The 20538-nt window shown below is 46.3% G+C and overlaps 1 protein-coding gene across 1 annotated transcript in view; it reads right to left on the reverse strand.

Annotated features, from left to right (window-relative positions):
• Nucleotides 1-20538, reverse strand: part of LOC126544953 (large neutral amino acids transporter small subunit 2) — a 123941-nt gene that overhangs the window by 82524 nt on the left and 20879 nt on the right. The window contains exon 2 of the mRNA XM_050192525.3: nt 19573-19775. Coding sequence (XP_050048482.1) covers nt 19573-19775 — 203 coding nt within the window. The remainder of the gene's footprint in view (nt 1-19572; nt 19776-20538) is intronic.

Genomic DNA, 20538 nt, shown 5'->3' on the forward strand with positions numbered 1-20538 from the left:
ATTCAGTGTTTTCATTTCAGTGTCCCAGCCTTTAAACCTCATAATTGAATTAATTTAACAGTGTCAAACTTGTCCAGCCGTGATGCGCTCACTGTAAACCGATTTGTAGCATTAAGAGTTCTTAAGGGTGTAAATCGGTTTATAACTCTTACCCAGTAAAGGGTATAACAATGTGAGGTAAAGAGATAAAGCACGCTTAAGGGTGCAAATGGGTTTATAACACTCACCCAGTAAAGGGTGTAACAATCTGAGGTATAGAAATAAAGCATGCTTAAGGGTGCAAATCGGTCTATAACTCTCACCTAGTAAAGGGTGTAACAATGTGAGGTATAGAGATAAAGCACGCTTAAGGGTGCAAATCGATTTATAACTCCATCCAGTAAAAGGTGTAACGATGTGAGGTATAGAGATAAAGCACGCTTAAGGGTGCAAATCGGTTAACAGCGCCCTTATCATATTTCTACCGTATCTTATTAGCAGAATCACAACATGGTCTGCTAAGTGTCTGCAGCGATTACAGCTGGATATAGTCGTATGTATAAACGGCACCACGTGCTTCTCGCGCATAAAACGATCACATTTGGCAAATGAAGAGGTTGGGAAACGTAGGACGTGTTAATCTAACACTGAACTCAGCCTCTGAATGGCCTCGAAGTGCCGGAAAGAGGTATAATTTGTCTAAATAAATATAGAAAAAGTTAATCGCGAAAAATAAAATTGAGGTCTAAGCGAAACTGTCTCTCGGCTACAGTTTTTTTTTCGGGGTTAAATTAACCGCAGTTCAGTATACCTCTTCAACACCAAAGCACCATGTAACAATGTTGTCCGCTTTGAACACTCCAGCAGACACACTTAATAACATTGTGACACATCATTTGTGCCAAGCCATATTTAATATTGTTAACATGAAAAATTATAATTTTTTTTCTTTAGTATATTTAAGACAAACAGATGACCTAAACCGGAAGAAGTATTGCGAGCTGATGCAAGCGTGACTTACAAAACGAAGCATAAGTCTTTCCATCAACGTGATCTCGCAATCTATTAACCTCGAATATAAACCAATTGGAAATGGCCGGGCCTTCCACTTCTCCCCGTAGACTCTCCCTTTTTTTTCTTTAGATCAACTTGTATACTTTCCTCACGAAAAATGACAGAAGAAAGCGGAAAGCAGAAGTTCTTAAGAAAGACACGGATGTCTTATGACCGTAGTCTATAAAGCGCCTTACCACTAAACTGGGTTTCTCTCTCAGCTCTCCAAACGCTGAACGACGCAACAGAAAAGAAAAAAAAGCCGCGAGAAAGAAAAATAAAAGTGTGCGTGCGTGTGCGTGTGTTATATCCTTCTCCCTCCCTCTCTCCCGCTGCGCGTTCTCCTTTTCGCTAAAAGGAGGAGGAGGAGGAGGAGGAGGAGGAGGAGGCGGAAAGGCCTTGGCCTTGCCCCGCCTTTCCGGCCGACTGTGCCTCTCTCAACGGCAATGCTGCGCCGTCTCGGCTTCTGAAACACGCCGTTCGCGTAACAACCCTTTTCACAGACCGCTGTGCGACGTTCTGCCCCCACCCGCCGTGTGTCCTCGGTCCATTTCGACACCTCTCGTCTCCAACTCTTTCTTTCTTTCTTTCTTCATTCGAGCAACTGTAGCAAGCTCAGCGTTCGTGGATTGCTTTACAACCTTTAGACGCCGCCTGTTCATCTTGTTTTTCTTTCGAAAACCGTCTCCTTCCCTCCCAAATTGTTTTCTTTTTTTTGTTCTCCTTCTCGATAGCTGGCTCCTTGTTGTAGCCTCATCTTCAGTCTTATCGTCTCGTTTTACGGCTTATTCGAGATTCCGAGAAGGCAAGCTGGTGTGGGTTGCGAATGAGGGGTACGGTCTGCAGCGTCGTGGCCTCAACCGTCCGGGTGAGCTATGAAGGACACCCAAAGAACGAAAATCCCGGAGTCTGATCGGCTGAGCCACCAGAAGAAAAAAGTGGCGCAATTAGCGAGAACGCGATCAGTTTATTGGAAGATCGACAGTCAGTGGTGGTGGTGCACTTACGAAGAGCCTTAAATTTATTTATTTTTTGTGTGGGGTGGGGGGGACTTCCCACATTTTTATTCTTCCCCATTACCCCTCCCCTAGTGTAGGGTAGCAAACCGGACGAGTCCTTGGTTAACCTCCCTACCCTTCCCTCTTCCTTTCTCTCACTCTCCCCCGCACACTTGCCGGTATATGGTTTCCGTTTCTAACCTCTTTCACGCCAATCTGTACCACAAGGTTTGTGCCCGAATAGACAACTTGGGAATGGAGAACTTGAACCAAGGGTATGTGCTACTGGGAATGTTCCTCTGGGTATGAGCAAGAAAAGAAAACTTGGGCCACTGTATGTTTGCAATTGGGCATGTGCCACTATGCACGTATTGACCAATTCTCCAGAATGGGCACGCCCCACTGGATAGGTGCCCAAATAGACAAGCGGAATAAGAGGCAAGAGATGAACTCGATCGGCAACAGGAAATCCAAGAAGTCGGCTACGTGAGAAGTGAAATAGATGTCGGTAACAGAAGATTGAGGAAGTCGACTACAGACAAGTGAATAATTCGGCAACACGGTGTGTTGCTTCACTGCTTCAATGCAGAGAAATGTTCTGGCTGAATGTTTTATTTCTTAGTATTCCCTTCTTATGTTACCTTTCTTGTTTATTTTTGCGGCGTCGGCTGTTGAGAGCCACCTTACTGCTAAAGTCCGTCCTATCCAGTACCACGCGGATTTACCACATTCAAGTCACGTGTACGCATGGCATCGCCAGGAATAAAAGTAAGCAGGAACTCTAAATCATTTGTGCCGGTTGATACATTGTCTCAGAACAGCCCTTTCATTCATTTAAGAGTGGAAAGGGCTTATTTTTTTACCGGAGAGGAAATGTAAAGGTCAGGTTTCCCTTTTCTGAATTTCGCCCCAAATCCTATAGCGCCGCTACGTAAGTGTAACGTCACGAATTTCAAAGTATTTTTTCCCGCGCGTTGGCCCCGGTTGTGGTGCCAGTAAACGTTGTCGAAACTACTTGAATTAAGTCTTTGACTCCTTAATCAAGCAGCGCAGTAATTTCTTGCCGATAAAGAAATTAACTAGGCCACAGCAGTCGCCATAAAAGTCCATAACGTCACGGCTCGCTAGTGCGAGAACTTCACGCCGGCGTCGCCACCTGCCTTCCTTTTATTGTCTGGCTTACTGAACCCCTTCTCGTGGTAACAGTGAATTCTTTGGCATTGTAGAAGGGATACTAATACAGGTTAACCCTATACTAATACAAGTTATTGCTGGTACGGGTAGTACTGGTACAGGTTAACCTATTTTTCTCTAGAGTGTCCCTTTAAACATCAACATAAACATTGAAAAAGAAACACCAATGAACGAATAGTTTCAAAAACAATCACTTCTGAGCGCCGTCGGTTCGTTCCTTCCATCAACTTCTTAGCTAGCTACTCTTAGTTACAGAAGCACAAGAAACTAATGCAGACCTTCGCGCTTCTCAAAGTCAAGACCTATGTCTAGCTTTTTTCACTGCCAAGTGAAGAAAAATAACGGAAAAGCAAAACTCCAAAATTCTGAAAGAGATAGGAAACTATTTCCTCGTCGCCTGGCCAAAAGCCTTCCACTGTTCGCATCACAACGGTTTTCACCTCCCGCTATAGATTTACCGTGAAAGTGGCGACGGTAAATCTAACCGCGCAGGAGAAGGCAAGCGCAGAGCGCCAAGCTCCCAGCTGGTCCCGTAAATCTCGCTGTCAGTCAATCATCGGACCGCTCTGTTTTTGCCTCGCTGCTCCCGCTGAGGTAGCTCCGTCCACTAAACTAAACCTAACCTAGAACCCTCGGTCTGGACGCCGACTGCAGAAACAGCACTCCAGTTCCTCGACGAATGTTTTCGTCAGCTGCTTTCCCAATGGACCGAGCACCGGCGTCCGCGGGGCAGTGAATAATTGTTTGCGGCTCCAAAATAAATTTTTAAAAAGAGAAAGCAATAAAAGGGGGGAACGAATGCGAGAAGGAACCTTGTGGGTTGCGTGCGAGCAGACGAAAGCATGCCAAGAAGTCCTCAGGCACGTTGCTGTCTTCGCGCCTGCCTCCTCCCGGCCTTATTCAAGCCTGGCGGTTATTTGAGGCGAAGGTGCGTCGCGGTTTGAGCTAAGTCACAGCAGGGAGCGCTGAATATAGACGGCTCGTTGCAGTCGCTCAGGTGTAGTGCAGAGTCGTGCGCTGACCGTGCGTTGCTGCTCGAATTTCTGGGCTTGAGAAAGCGTGATCTGTAACATATGCTCGCTCGGCTGCTCTTGACACTCGTGTAAGATTGGTTTCACGATTCGTTGTTGCAAACCGGCTGCGCCTTCTTCAAGGAACCCCTCGCCGGATTTGGGGCATTGCAAACACAGCAACGCGGTGGCAATCGCGTCTGCAAAATACCAAGCGGCTGCAAGGCGCGAGAAGAGCTGGAATTTCAAAAAACGAATTAAGGCACCCGCTCGCCCTTTCCTCTCGAGGGAGTTAAAATTCAATTATGGAGTATTACGTACCAAAACCACGACCTGATTAATGAGGCACGCCGTAGTTGGGGACTCCAGAAAGTTGGACTACCTGGGGTTCTTTAACGTGCACCTAAATCTAAGTAATCTAAGTACACGTGTTCTGTCCCTCCACAAACACGTGCACTTGGTGGCGTGCTGCTCCCCTTGTCCCAATACTGACATTGTCATAGTCCTTACTAAGAACGCAAGTTCATTTGTCAGCTCTTCGTGGGGCCTGACGTACAGTTGTGAACGGCATTACATTTATGTAGTAAATGTAAAGAATCCTTCCTTTTTTTTTCAAACGGACTCCATTAAAATTTTATAGTTTCCTTTATTTAAGAATGACAAAATATTCGACATTCGAAGATTGTTTTCCTCGAATATTTGTATCCAGATACGAATTTCCATTCTTCGAACATCACTAATAAATATGAAAGGTCGGTCAGCTAATGCTGGACCACGAGGTTGCCCCTAGAGCCACATTAAATTACGAGTGAGCAGAACTAAAGAAAACGAGGCAGACGAAATCTTTTCGTCTGCACGGCCTATCGTCTGCACAAATGGGCGCGACAGAAGTGAAATAAGAGAATAATAAAAAGTCGTCTGGAATAGATCCTGGCCGGCATCGACCGGCAGGAACCGGAAGTCCGTAGCGTATAGCACGCGAGAGCTGGCGCAGACGGGTTTCCTGTCTAGAAAAGCAAAAATTCTCGCCTTTTTGTTTTACAAGCTTTTGATCTTTCATCCCCCTTTTTTTTTTCGTCGGCTGACTTCGTGACCACCTGCGTGTGAGGAGCTGGCAGTCGGCCATGTTGGCGGAGCACGTGTGTTGGTTCGGCAATGAGCCAAGCGAATCCGTAAAAGGTGCGATACGCCGCCAATCCATCACGCGGGAAGCGGCAGAACGCGGTGTCGAGATGAAGATGGATGTTTTGACGGCCCAGCAAGTACTGGGGTGGCGGCGTCTCGGAAAACGGGCGGCAAATACACACGAACAAACGCTAATCCTCGAACGCTTCGACGCCTTTCGCCATCTTAATTCTGGGAACACAGCGGCGGGCGAAAATCTCTTGAGATTTACAGCCCTTCAAAGCAGGGAGTCGGCACATAATTTGGGCGTTGGCATATGCGATCACAGAGGTCACCATCTTTACCGTGCGCCCTTCGCCGTCACACCCTGTCTCCGTCGATCCCACAAGCTCTTTCCCTAGCGTAGAGTAGCAGGCTATAGTCACATCACTCGATTACAATGATGCATCACTAGCTTATAGTGCCCGTAACTTAGTGTGACCTCCGACTTGGTCCCAACATGGCCTCTGAGATCTTGCGACGCAAGCTGCGCGCGCAATCTCGAAGGCCATGCTTTTAATGAAGTTTCCATTTTGCTTAAGGGATGCTGCGGTCGTGCATCTAACATGAAAATGGTGGGGGTAATATAAGAGAGTTCGTATAAGCTCCGCGTTTGTGCTCCTACAGTGTAGATTATTGGATGATGATGACGGTGGTGGTGGTGGTGGTGGTGGTGGCGGGGGCGGGGGTGAGACGGTGGCGGCGGCGTTCTTGTGCCTTCATTGATTACGCTTCACCTGCCTTAATTAGCATGAATTTTCAAGAAACTCACGTTCCTCCACTACGCCGCAAATGTTTATTTTTTAATTCTAAGCGAGTTTAAAAAGAGTGTGCTCACATGCATAGTCATCGCGAATTGTTGATTCTATGACGCAATATTTTGTCGTACGTGATCAATTTGCGAAGTCGCAAAGTCACTTGAAGCCAGGAGAACATAGACTGTCAAGTTGGAATGCTATGCTGGAATGCCTTTCCTGTACATATGTATCTTATCGGTTATTTTTAGTCCATTTGACACGATATGTACAACAATTAGTGGCGTAACATCCTTACCCGATGCCTCAATGAGGAGAGGAGCCTGTGTATAAATAAATAAATAAATAAATAAATAAATAAATAAATAAATAAATAAATAAATAAATAAATAAATAAATAAATGGTAGTTTAGGTAGATCCAAGCACTACCCATTATTTTCATCCAGGTCGAACCACCATGCTTAAAGCTGCCGTAGTAAGATTTTGGTTTAAGGCCTCTAATATTTTTTACTTGTAAAAAATCGGTAGACTTTAAAAGATAGCAGCACGAGCTTTACAATTACGTAACTGTGCACCAAAAATAGATCTCGTAGTTCTGCAGACTGCATCTGTACAGAGCATCTCAAGCGGATAAACTTGATACATGAGTTTACTGCTTATGTGAAATTGTCAATTGTGGTTATGAAAAAGTCCAAATCACACATTAGCGCTGCCATGTCAGATCCGTGCGCAATACATCGATTTTGACCGCCACAGATGCATTATTGGACGCCCTTTACAGAATTGCGATATCCTTTTCGATTGCTGATTTAATTGTAAACTTGATATCAGAGACTACTTTCTTTTTATTTTGGAATTTTTCAAAATTATTCCGAGAAACTGATGGCATAAATTGATAATAATTTTTTTATAGTAACCACATTTTAAATTCTTCTATCGAATGCAAAAAACCTCTTTAAAACCAGTGCAGTGGCCCCTGAGAAAAACTATTTCTCATTCTCCATGTAATCATAAAGGAGCTACTTTACCGCAGGGGTCCTTGTCTAAACACATGGAAAGAGAAAAGCTTTTCCTCGGTTCCTACGGCAAAGATTTTGATGAGGTTTTTGCACTCGAAAGCAGAAGTTAAAATATACACGGAACGCATTGAGTGTTTATGTATGCCATATTCTATTCAAATTGAAATTGTTGAAGTCAGAAGTGTTAAAAAACTGGAGAATAAACGTTACCCCTCTATAACTTTCCACTGAAACACGATATAAACGATTCTGTAAGCTGTAACGACTGAGGGGCTTGAAGCGAAGAAAAGAAATAATGTATTAAATTCTACTATCAATTATATTCGACGCGAGTTGGAATTTGGCAAATCCCTAATAAACGCTGTAGCAAATTAATTAAATATACTCTGGGGGTTTTACGTGCCCAAACCACGATCTCATTAAGAAGCACGCAGTAGCGGGGAAACTCCAGATCAATTTTGAGCGTCCGAGGTTTCTTTAACGTGCATCTTTCTTTTGCGTTTTTGCGTTTTGCCCCCATCGAAGTATGGCCACGGTGGTCAGCATTCGAACCCGCGACCTCGTGCCTAGCAGCGCAACGCCATAGCCAATGAACCACCACGGCAGGCGTCGTAGCAATTCGCGAAATTTGCAAGCTCGTGCGTCAATATTCTCCGCAACAGACACTCATAACAGATGCACTTAACAGAACTACGATATCTGTTTTGTGCTGATTCAGAGTAGAGTTTATCGTTTCGTTGGTGGGACATGTATACAGGAGATGTTATACAGAAAGAGCTCCCACAATTGGAAACTGCAGTGAGACCTTTTGTCCTTAATGACATAATAATATATAACTAAGAAGGCCGGAATTGCGGTTAGGAATAAACAATAAAATAACGGCTACACAATTCCTACAATGTTCAAGTATGTTTTAGTTACTGATTTGTAAGCTCTGTGCTTCTTTTTGTAACTTGGCATTTTCCGGCAATTGATTTAAAAAAAAGCTATGCGGCTTCAAATCAATATTCTGATTCAGCAGTTGGTATAATTAATATTTCTGTCAATATAAATGCGATACATTCCACGATGATCGGTTAGTTAGCGATTGTTTACTGAGATCATACTATACCGCATTTCACACGCATTTGAATAAGGAAACTGAAATTAGCCTCGAATTACCGCCTTGTTTTAAGCCCTTATTTTAATTTTTATTCTGCCGCACCCAAACCGAATCTATATTGGCATTAGCGTCGCAGTACTTCCGATTTTAACTTTGAAAAAAAAAAACGAGCCTAACGGGAATCGTACGCAGCCGCTTCACGCATAGAGGAGAGACACAAGACAGTTTTAAAACAGCGTTTGTCGCCTTACGTACGTTAAACGTAAGCACCTTTGCGGGTCGTTACGGTGTGCGTCCTTTCAATGATTTTAGTTTACCGTACGGAAACGCAAATGCAAACAAGACGTTATAAAACGGCGCCGTCTGATGCCTCGTGCCAAACGTATCCGAGCCAAGACGATCCATTAGCAACCATCCTTATGCCACGTGGACGCGTCTCGTTAGGCCTACAGGCGCCAGAATCGTCGAACAATCTCAGGAAATGGACGCGCTGTGCGCTCATAACTAACCTTTCAGGTGAGTTTAGAGAAAGCGAAAGCTCACTACAGTAGCTACTGGCAATCAACGCGAATGGGAGCGTAGCTATCACCAGAGTTCACGCTGAGGAGGGAGCCATGCGCGCCGCCGTGTTGACGACGCTATTTCATAGCGTCCGTAAACAATGCGAACGTTAAACTCGCAAGATAACGCGCGTTATCATAGCGCACGTAAACCACAGAAACCCAGTAACGTTCGGAGCACGCGCAGTGAGAACGACGCTATTTCTTTACGTACGTAATGCGTTTATGCTTGGTTGCAAACCCCAGTAGTCTAAAACTGTCTTAAAGACACGCTCCTCAGCCGCAGACGCCGCTACATCACGCTTATCGACGACACCTCGAGTGTTGCCACTCGAGATTACACGGCGAAAGGCTTGAGAGCGTGCACTTGGCTGTGCCCCCACACGGTGTTAGATAAGGGAAGCTGACAAACACGGGGTGAGCGGTGGCGGTCACCGTCCCGCGTCGACCGTGGATCGACGCGTGTGACAAACGGAACCTTGCATGCTTAAGACTTCGTAAGAGAGAGCCTCTGCGTCGCGGTGTCACGCTTAAACGCTGACGCGATGCGCTCCGGTATACAGGTACTCGCCAGACAATACTACACCCAAGAAAGCACAGTGAAAATGTTTGTTTATCTAGTTACATAGTTTGTTTATTTGTTGTTTGTTTGCTTTATATTTCATACGTTAGATCATTAGATTATTTTATTTATTCAGAGTCTACAGGAGGCCCTGCAGGAGTGGCATACGTACAAAAATAAAGAGCAACAACGATGCGCAGGAATGAACAGAAGGAAAAACGCCATCGATGCACAGCGAAAAAGAAACTTTAAGAACACAGAAGATGCATCTCGCTAATATAAAAATAGCAACAAAAGCTGTTAGAATGATGTAAAAAAAAAACAGTCACAGCTTCGCCCGAAAGGCGAAGCATCGATTGCGATAACAAAATTAGTAGACAGCTGTACAAAGTAAGGATAGTAGTTTTAACGGCCGTATAAACTTGTAAACCTTCAGTTACTAACTAAATTAACAAGCACGGCGTCACGAGCACACGAGCAAACATGAACACATCTCAGCAGCAGCGAGCGAAATGACCTTCGTGCTGCTTCTCGCTTCAACTCGAACTAAGCGGCGAGGACGCAGCGCACATGAAGCTACCAGCACTGGGCGCACTCTGCCCCCAAATTAAGATTAATTAAATTACGGGGTTTTACGTGCCAAAACCACTTCCTGATTATGAGGCGCGCCGTAGTGTAGGACTCCGGAAATTTAGACCACCCGGGGTTCTTTAACGTGCACCTAAATCTAAGTACACGGGTGTTTTTTCGCATTTCGCCCCCATCGAAATGCGGCCGCCGTGGCCAAAATTCCATCCCGCGACCTCGTGCTCAGCAGCCCAACACCACAGCCACTGAGCAACCACGGCGAGACACACTGCGCCATCGCACATCGCTTTCAATACAGGGTCCGCGCGGCCGCGCCATACGCAGCCGCCACCAGAGTAGAACGCCCCCCTACCTCCCCCCGCCCCCTGTACCTTGCGCGCGACGAAAGACGGCGCGCTTCGTCCCCGCTTTACTCCCTTGCGCGTGCAAGATTGAGCCCCCATTGTTGGCTCATCTTCACACGCTTTCACTCATACATACAGCATAAGGCGCGCGGCGATGATGTTATCACCATTGAATTTTATGTGGAACATCACGGCGACGGCGACGGCAGAAATACGCCCGGAGCGTGCATATAATTGATCGCAGTAAAAATAACTCGAGAGATGCGGGCTCCCCAAAGCAAAAAGATAAAAGAGCAAATATAAGTTTCAAGCGCAGCTTGCTCAGTTGTCAACACGTTCAATTATTTCAGTGATTAAAAAAGAAGACTGAGAAAAAGGGAAAAATCGCCGAGATGCTCCCAAGACAGGCTAAACAGAAGAAAAGTCTATTTCTAAACGCTGGCGTCACACAACTTCAGAAGACAAAACGACAACGCGAAGGTCGATGCAGACCGTGCCATTTTCGATTATCGTCTGCTAGTGGCCATCACAGCCCTCTGTTGTGAGGATGGGCACCGCTCCTGGCGGCGACCCGAGGAAAAGCGCTTGATGAGTCTGGCCTCGATGGTTTCCCGTTCGCTCCATCTATCCTGAACACGGGGTCGCGTGGTCGGGGTGACAGCGTCGACCGCGAGCTTCCGAGAATGCTTCGTCGAACTGCACCGAAGCGGAGCAAGCTAGCGGAGGGGATCGTCTGCTGCACTGCAGCAGACGACAAACGTCGTCTGCCCTGGCATCAAAATTTAATATGAGAGAACGCGTAGAAGAGATAGAAGAGCTAGAGGGAAACCAGGGAGGTTAAATAGAATATAAAGCACTGAATAGGTGGTAGAGAAACGGTAGCGTACATTTATTCCGGCTTGGTGCATGACGCATCAAATTGCTATAGATATAAAGATTTATTCCGCTGAGTCGTCTGTACCTTTGTTTCCGGAAGCCACCTGTATAACGTGAGGCCACAAGTACTAAACTGTAAAGCAATTACAGTTTCGTCCACTTTACATGATCTATAAGATGTCTAGCTTGTAAAGCTTGTAAATACGTTCTCGACGTGTAGCCACGAAAACTAAAAGGAAGAACTTCAGAAATAAGTTTCGCACTTTTTGCAACGCTTTCTTTTTCAAGAAATTCTAGGCCTGAACTATAAACTGTACTATTTCTATCTGTCACTATAGAATCATATACTTTTCTGCTTACACATAAACCATTGGTATACTATTTAAATCGACTCAGTTTTACGGCCAGTGCGTTTTGCCGTTCGGGTCATATCGAGTATGTTCTACATACTCAATATACACCACCACATACGAACGGGTGGATGTCTGATTTTCCCTTTATTAATGTGGAACATTAAGATCCCTCGTTAGGCATCGACTATTACGTGTATAGTGATGATGTTGCTCGACGTGGTTTCTCGGAGTACTTCGGCGCTATCGGCGTGATTGAATAGAATGGAGTTTGGTAGCGGTAAAACTTGTGATTGAAAAAAAAAATAAACAAGATCAAGGAAACGAGGGTTAAAGGCGGCAACGAAAGAGCGCCCAACGAAATTGGAAGTAATCGGGAAGAGTTCCGACAAAGCTTCCGGGAATCTCATTATACGCGCTCATTGCACGGCCGCTCGAAGAATAGGAAGCGAGGTGGTTAAGGTCAAAGGCGGTGCGACGGAAGGATAATGGCGATTCCATCGGGGACATAATTGAACTTCTCGTATACGGGGGCGAGCTTCGAGCGAGATGCCGGTACTTACAGACTTGTCGGCAAACAGCTGCGAAAGAAAACGGTGGGCGATGAAAACCTGCAAGGTCACGCGTTGCCATGGCGACGGCGTTGAATGCCGGCAGACAGAGTATATGAATGGCGTCCATAAACTGGTGGCCATGACATCATGCGAATTCTTGCGACCGCAGCGTTTCCTAATATAAAGTTATTAGGGTAAACTCTGGTGCTGCGATCATTCGGCTATACCATTAGGACGGCCGCTCGATGGAAAGGCTCGAGCCGTGTAAATGAGGGCTGTAGTACATAAATTTGTCTAGTGTTCGTGCTCGCAAGGCTTCAGGAATTATTGCCGCGTTATTTGTTATACTTTATGTTTCTAAATTTCCAAGCAATTATGTGTTGTGTAAACGCGTGAAGGGCAATAAGTCTCCGCGAAGACGAGCGGTCATCGGGAAGGCAATCCCTTGTTGCAAAAAGATTCAATTTGTAAGGCTCGAAGCCGTTTGAAGCCACGAGCACGAAATTTAGCCAAGTCCATGTACTAAGCACCATTCCTGTATGCTGGCTGGAACACCATGAATGCAGCTCCCCAGGACATTGGCGCCTGCGGAATTCCGTCTAGTAAATTTTGTATAAAGCCGCATGGTGTTTCGTTTGCTTTGCCATATGTGAAGGTCCCACTCCTGAAAGGCTTGGTCTCGATCGCTCTTCCGAGAGAGCTCTGTTTGGAGGGCGCACTTCCCTGGGCACCTGATGCTAATCTTTTGTCTGGACTATTGTACAGCGAAGCTGTTCATGGCTATAGGGTTGCGTGCGTTTTTCGTCTCCGTCAACAAACTTGCGCGAGCAAAAACTATCATCAGCAATGGCTCGTGCCACTGCTCGCGCGTTCGTCGCCGTCTTCCACAGCTGGCTCCGTTGTCACTCATCATGTCAGCGTTCCCTCTGCCCCTCCGCTGACGGCATTGGCCCACTGCCAGTCGCGGTGCGGTGATTTCGCTCTCAAAACTCTCCGCCTTAATATATCGCGAAATGGAAACACGAATGCACATAATGAATGTATAACATGAACGAACGCGGATGTATCAAATAAATGTGTGTGCGTAAGCTTTCGTCACGATGACCCCCAATCAAGACAATAAATGAGTTCGTATATACCTTCGTTCAAAATTTTGTCACCTCTTTGTCGTGTGCTACACACAGGTGACAATTCTCGCATGTCGAGTGTTTACAAGTATGAAAAAAGAAACCTCAAGCCTCCCTAATATTTCCGCTCGTCGTGTCATGAATCGTATACGTCTTTTTTCACAAGCTTTATGTTTTGTTTTAACGAGAACCTGAAGCGTGGTCTTTTTACTGCTCTTATATAACTATGTATCTCAGCGTGTCGCGATCACCACCTGAAAGGTGACATTCCATAGTGCCGGACTAGCAAGTACTCTGATTCGTTGACCTCAAGGACTAGTCAAGACTGCAATCACCTTCCCACCACCATCTTCTCCATTATGGACCGAGATGATTTCAAGTCCGCAATTGCCGCTCATTTTTGTAATGTGTACTTTGTGAATATTTCTTTCCCACTACTCTCTGTAAAGCATAAACGACCCCGAAACTGACAGAGTGACTAACTAACTGAATGAATGAAAGAATAAATAAATAAATAAATAAACAAATAAATAAATAAATAAATAAATGCAGTTTCACGATGAGGAAACATTGTGATCCTCCTGGACCGTAGCACGAAACTACAAAGGAAACCTATACTGGTTTCGAAGAAAGAAGGTTTCGAAGCTTTCTTACAGGGCGCATACCACCGGGTGTACAAGAGAACGGGAAGAAAATGAACACAAAAGACCGCGAAACGAGAGCAGCAAGAACGCAAGCAGGCCGTGCATGGGGCATTGGGTTATCTACGCAAAGAGGCTTATTTGGTGCAGGTTTCTAAAACTCCCTAAATGACGGGCACACCTGCAAGCATCGGGGCGCTCGAATCGACAGTACACACATTCTATGCGCTGTGCACGCGACTGTTTCGGGCTATCGGAAACCATGCGTTAAACGTTGTTTTCTAGGTCGCAAAATATCGCAGACCCCGACAAGGCGCGCCGGCAACCGTCTCAATCCTTTGCACGTTGCAGTCTCCGCTGGCACGATAGAAACACCGCGCGACGAATGCTATACACGCTTTTCCGGCGTCAATTATCCACTACAGGAGCGCGCACTTCGAAATCTCGCCTCCCGTCATTATCGTCAAGTCGTGAGTGGCGCGAGCCGATATCTGCGCGGCGAGATCTCAAAATGCAAACACGCGCGGAGAATCAAGGCGATGCATACCTTAACGCCGTATCGGATTCTGCCCCTCCGGGAACATTAAAGAAAAAAAATTCGTATTCTCTCATACTCCTCTTCGGTAATTGCGCGCAGTGCTGGAAAAGCTCGCGGATCCCGTCGGGTCGGCAGTCGTAAGCCGTCCGGGTGCACAGTGTTATCGGAGCCACCGAGTGAGTTCTGCAGACGCCCGCTAGGGGGACGAAGTCTTACGAGTTTCCCAGAAATAGGAAATAAGGGAACGGTGTAGAGCTATAAAATAGGGAAGAAAGAGATTGGCAATAGTGCTATACTCGCATTTTAATCCCGGCCATACAAAGCCACCAGGCAACGAAGCCAAGGAAAGCATTCGGGGTAACTAGCTGTGGTTGTAGCTGAAATGTACAAAAAGTAATGAAGGGGAAATGAAAGTGGACGAAAAGATACCTTGTCGCCGGTGGGGACCGAACCCAAAACCTTCGCATTTCAATTACAATCGCAGCTAATTACCCCCTATGCTTTCCTCGCCTTCATTGCCTGCGGGTTTTATATAGCACGGATTTAACGAAAATCGACCTCCTCTGTCTCCCGTCTCTTCGTCTAGCCGAACATTAGTGGCGTACTCCAGAGAAATGTACAATATGTTCATGTTGTCCCGTTTAACCGTTGGAATAGCTGCTGTTTACGTAATTGCGGTATCGTTTAATTTTATTTTTTCTGATTTCCGAGTTACAAAGTTGTAATCTTCGTGCTTCAGCTTTATTTTTTAGATGTGTGATTTTGAATAATTGTTTCGTCAAACAAATTTACAGCCAACGTCCGATATCTGCTCCCTACAGTCGGTAGCTTTTAAATGTTTCTTTAAATATAACAAGCTTGCGCGAGCTCACCGCGATTTTTCTCCCCCTCCCCTCCCTCTCTCTATCTTATCTTTCTACTCCCTCTGGCCTTAATAATTTACATCCTTAAATTGAATAAAAGTGTAAATCAGTATAACCCGCACCCTTTCATCCAGAAAAATGGTGTAAGGGTGTGAGCTGTAGACGGGTTTACACAATTACTCCCTTTTAAGAGTTATAGCCCGGTTTACACCCTTATTCATTTGTACACTCTTAAAACTGTTGCACCCTTTGGGGTGTAAATTTGTCCCACAACAATAATCGTCATCTGCCTTGCTTGCGTTTCCTTTCCTGAAAACTCGGCGCTCGCTACTTTCCTGTCGAGAATGCTGCGTCACACTGATAACGCGCATGCCGTTCGTGACTGGGAAGTACCGGGCTCGCCGCGTTAGAGAAAGGAAACGCGGGCAAGACGGATGACGATTATTGTTGTGGGACAAGATAAGCCCCAAAGGGTGTAAATTTTTCTAAGAGTGTAGGAGTTTATACAGATTTACACCCTTATTCACTTGTAGGAGTTTAGACAGATTTACACCCCTGTTCACTTGTGGGAGTTTAGACAGATTTACACCTCTATTTACTTTTAAGGGTGTAACCTATTTTACAGTGCAGAGCGCAAAAAGAAAAACAGACGCAACGAAACGCTGTGTGCCGTGTCGCTCGTGTTGTGTTCGCGATCCGTGTGTTGCGCCTTCGTGCTGTTTCTTCAGAACAAGCCGTGTACCAGCGAACCTGCCCAAGTGAGCACAATGCCGAACTACACTTCCCGAATGTCCGACACGCCTCGTAGCTCCCGCTGTACTGCACGCATTTGGCTCTCATATGGGAAAACGCAATCGCCGCACTTGTCCCTGTAGTATATTTACTGTGGCGTCGATTACATCCAACCACGCTGTTGAAATGTACGGGAGCGGCAATTATCTAACGTTTGTGTCTGCGTGGCAGTAAAGTTTATGTACCGTATTTTCTTCGCTGTAGCTCCCGTCCGCCCAGGCTTCTTAGAACATGAAAGAATACCACAGAGGTATTGTAAGGCGGATGCTATCATTCACCTTCTAGCGTTCCTTACTAAACTTCCTGCACAAAACAAGTATATCTGTGCACAAGAGCGGAATTTGGTGACGTCACGTAGAAGTAAGGCTAGGTATAATGACGTTCTTCGATGATTGTAGCGGCAGAACTCACGGGACACGGACACAGAAGGAACGACTAGACGAGGACGCAGCTGCTGCGTCCTCGTCCAGTCGTTCCTTCTGTGTCCGTGTTCCTTAAGTTCTGCTGCTACAGTCCTCGAAGAATGAACCGACTAGCCCAGTTAAACACCCTTTTGCTAATGACGTCCATCACAGAAAACATAAATACGAGTGGCACAAGGAGTTTCGTCTGGCTTGTATAGTTAAAAAGACGAAAGAAAGGAAGAAAAGAGGTGGGATGCTAATGTCTGAGCAAATACGGTGCGCCGTATCGCATAGGGTGTATCAGTGTGCTTGAAACTGAGCACCGCAGACCGCAATGACCCTCGCATTCTCCGCCACGCCTACGGTTCACGTATGTTCTTAGCACGCATAGCTCGAGGCTGTGGTCCGACACGCACAGTTGAAGCGGACTCCACTCAGGTCAGGTGTACGAGGCGAGGGGGGAGGGGTAGAGTAGAAGGAACGGCAATTAGACTAAGTACCCCTCAATTGTCCGCGAGCCGCGCTGATCGCTCTAAGGAGTCGCCTCGTACACAGCGCGCGGGGGCGCGGAAACTGAATGCGGCCGCGTTTTTGCTGTCTGTGCTTGTAACCGTGCTTGTGCCTTGGACACTAGGGAAGCGGCTGCTGAGTTTCTCCCTCTTTTTCGTTCTTTCCTTCTTTCTTTCTTTCTACCTGGGTTGTATACCAGCATGGCTCAGTGCTTATCAAGTTGCCCTACGCGACAAAGTTAATTGTCGGTTCGATTTGTGGTGTTTTATAGATATGACGAGACTGTAACAAGTTAGGGAGCATTATCGTGTACAAGAGAACGCAAGAAAAAGTGCGAGAAGAAATTTAAATGCGCACATGAACGAGCGAAATTCGCGCTTCTGCCTGCAAGCTGCACCGTTTGAGTAATTAGTTTATCTGTCAAAATTACACCACAGCGTCATCCCCGCAACGGCGCCTCCTCCCCCCCCCCGTAGCCGTTCCGGCACTTTAAATGAAAATTAAATCCAGGGTTTTTTTTTTTTTTACTCTTGCCAAAACCCCGATATGATTGTGAGGCCAGCCGTAATGAAGAATCCAGGATTAATTTTGACCGCCTGTGTTTCCTCGACGTGCATTTGAATCTAAGCACTCGAACGTATTTGTTTTTGCATTCCAAAAGCCATAGGAATGCGGACGCGGCAGCCGGGAATCGCACCCGCGACCTACAAGACCAGCAGCGCAATGTCATAAAGCGACCTGTTACCGCGGCAATTGTTTCATCGCTTTGGGACGATTATATCAATTTAGTCAATCGACCATTAATCAATCAGTCAATCCAGCAGCCAATTAACAAGATCGGCTAGCGTAGGCTACAATCTATTGTTTTATTTTAGCCACACCACTATGTCGGCAGATCTTCTCGAGAAGAAGAGCGCCCACAAAACGGTCAAACTGCCTGAAAGCATTTCGAGTACCGCTATCTCGTTGGGCGCGAACGCTAGAAGCAGCCCTTCCGAGAAAGTGCACGTGGTAAACACAGGCATGCTATATATAAGGCGAGCTCTATGGGGCCGACCTTGCCGGCTGAGGTTAGGGTACGATAACGGCGAAAACCGTTACACCGAGGCGTTCGCTAAAACGAGAGACAAGCGGGGGGGAAAGGCGTGATGTTTATCGCTTCGAGTAGAAAGACACTCGGGAGGCACCCGCGAGCAAACCGTATAGGCACACTGCAGCTGTGTACTCAGTGGGACGTGTCCAGTCTGAGAGGTTTGCGAGATGAAAGCCTCGACCTTCGCGACGAGGGAGCGGGCGGCGGTGTTGTTCAAGCCCACGAGCGAGAGCGTGCTACGATAGTGTAGAGGTCGAGGGGAAAGCCACACGGCATGGGGTTCGGCAGGCAGCGAGACGCGGGCCGTATCGCGTGCTCCGTTATCTAAGTAGCTTCTGGCGCGGTGTCTGATGTCAGGTGCCGACAGGTTCACCGCCTTGGCCGAGGAGCTTCCGAACGCTGCCTAACGTGCGAGAGCAAGCTCTTTCACTTTCAAAAGCGAGTTACACTTTATGTGGAAGAAAAAAAATGCGGCGGTTAGGGATTATCTTGTCCCGGAGCTATGATCACCATCTTGCGCGCTTTTCCTTTCTCTGCCGTTGCGCTCCCGGTATATGTTCAGGTAACGAACTGCGTGGCGTAGCGTTGCTTACAGAAAAAACTAGCTAGCGCTGAGTGTCAAGTAAAAGAAGCGTACGCCATATTGACAACGATTATTTTTTAAGAACAAGCCCCCAAGAAGGGAGTATTTTTTATTTTACAGCACAGTGCTTGCACTGGTGCGTGAAGCTTCTTTGTCTGAAGACTTTTGTGCGTCACATGTGCCTCCGAGATGTCTAGTCAAGGAAAGCTTTACTTGAGATAGATAGGTTTGTGCCAACTTGTCTGAAGCCCCTTGAGTGTCATATGTCTAATCAGGCAAGAAAATCGACAAAAAGAAAGGCGGGAAAACGCCGAAGCGTGCAGTGACATCTCGGAGGCAACAGCCGTAATTCCCCAAGTGCAGGTAGCGCAATGTCACCGTGCTGCAGCATACTTGGAGACCTTTCACAAGGGCGAGTAATATATATATATATATATATATATATATATATATATATATATATATATATATATATTAGAACTGATGAAAAAACCTTCCAACTGCATACCAAGTGCGAGAAAACAAACGACACAGGCACGCGCCGTCTGCTTTTGACTTTCTTGCATGTAACTTTTTTTTCACTTGGCCTGTTTACGCGCTCTTCGCATTTTGGTGGGTATAGGCGAATTTGCCTACCAGCGTGTTATTTGAAGCTGCACACCTTGGTAACGTGAATTCAAACCACACCAAGAGAGTGAGAACAGGGCGTCGTCTGCTATCTAACGTGGCGCCTGTTCCACATGTCTGCTTCACGCACGTAGTAGTTCGAAGATTATACGACGCGGATGCGCGTCGTCTGCTCTTTAACGTGTCGTCTGCTTCGCATGTCTGCCTCACGCACGTAGTAGTTCGAAGAATGTGGGAACCAACTCAATCCAGAAGGGCGCCATTTTAAGAGAGACGTGAACTCACCGATGCAGACGAAGGCGAGGGCCCTGACCGCCGGGTCCGGGGGGTCGCAGTCGGGGAATATGGGCCGCAGCACATAGAAGGAGAAAGTGAGCGCCACGATGGCTTGCGAGCATGGCCGCACGATCAAGCACTCCACCCAGAGTCGGAGAAAGGCGACGAATGGCCCGAACGCTTCCATGATGTATGCGTAGTCGGCACCGGTCCTGCGAGGGGACAGACAGAATCGTGTTAATATAGCCACATCAAATGGACTCGTGCCGGAAAGAAACGCAGGAAGGGCACTGCCAAGAACAAGTACACAAGCGATAGTGTAAAATAAAGATTTCTAGTAGCGTTTTTTTTTTAATTAGCTCTGGAAGAATTATAGAGAAATATATATTTGTGGAACAATCACAGTTCTTTTGAATCCCTTGTTTACTGCTGCACCAAATTAAATGCCAAAACCGACTAATATTGTTCATTTGGGAATTTGCGTAACGAAACGAGGCCGCCAGTCCGGTACAACCGCGTAGAGCGCAGACGCTGCGGTTCTAGACGCAATGCGACCACCGCGGAAGGTTAGAAACAACACCCACTTAAATGGAGTAGAGAAGTGCCTACGTCGGTTGGCTCGACTTACAACTGTAGAAGCGTCATTCAAAACACACGGAATCATTCTCCACTTCCGCGGCGTTTTCTTGACTTCTTTTTTAAGAAAAAAGAATTTGATCCATAAATATTTTCACAAAGACAAACATTTTTTTCTTTTTCCTTACTGTTTGGTTGTTGCCTCGGCTCTCTCCTTTAATAGATCGCTTAATTTCTCAACCCCTTGCGACTCTTGGTTCCCGTTGCCAATTTTGCACAAAAAGTGCTGTGCAATTAGGGAAAAACCAAACGAGGTAGCAGGTGACATTCACATTGCTTATGGGTTTAACGGTTATTGCAGGGTGTGATAGAAATTGTCACATTTTTTGCGATGGCTCT

The sequence above is a fragment of the Dermacentor andersoni genome, chromosome 10, assembly GCF_023375885.2.
Source record: "Dermacentor andersoni chromosome 10, qqDerAnde1_hic_scaffold, whole genome shotgun sequence".
Classification (NCBI taxonomy): domain Eukaryota; kingdom Metazoa; phylum Arthropoda; class Arachnida; order Ixodida; family Ixodidae; genus Dermacentor; species Dermacentor andersoni.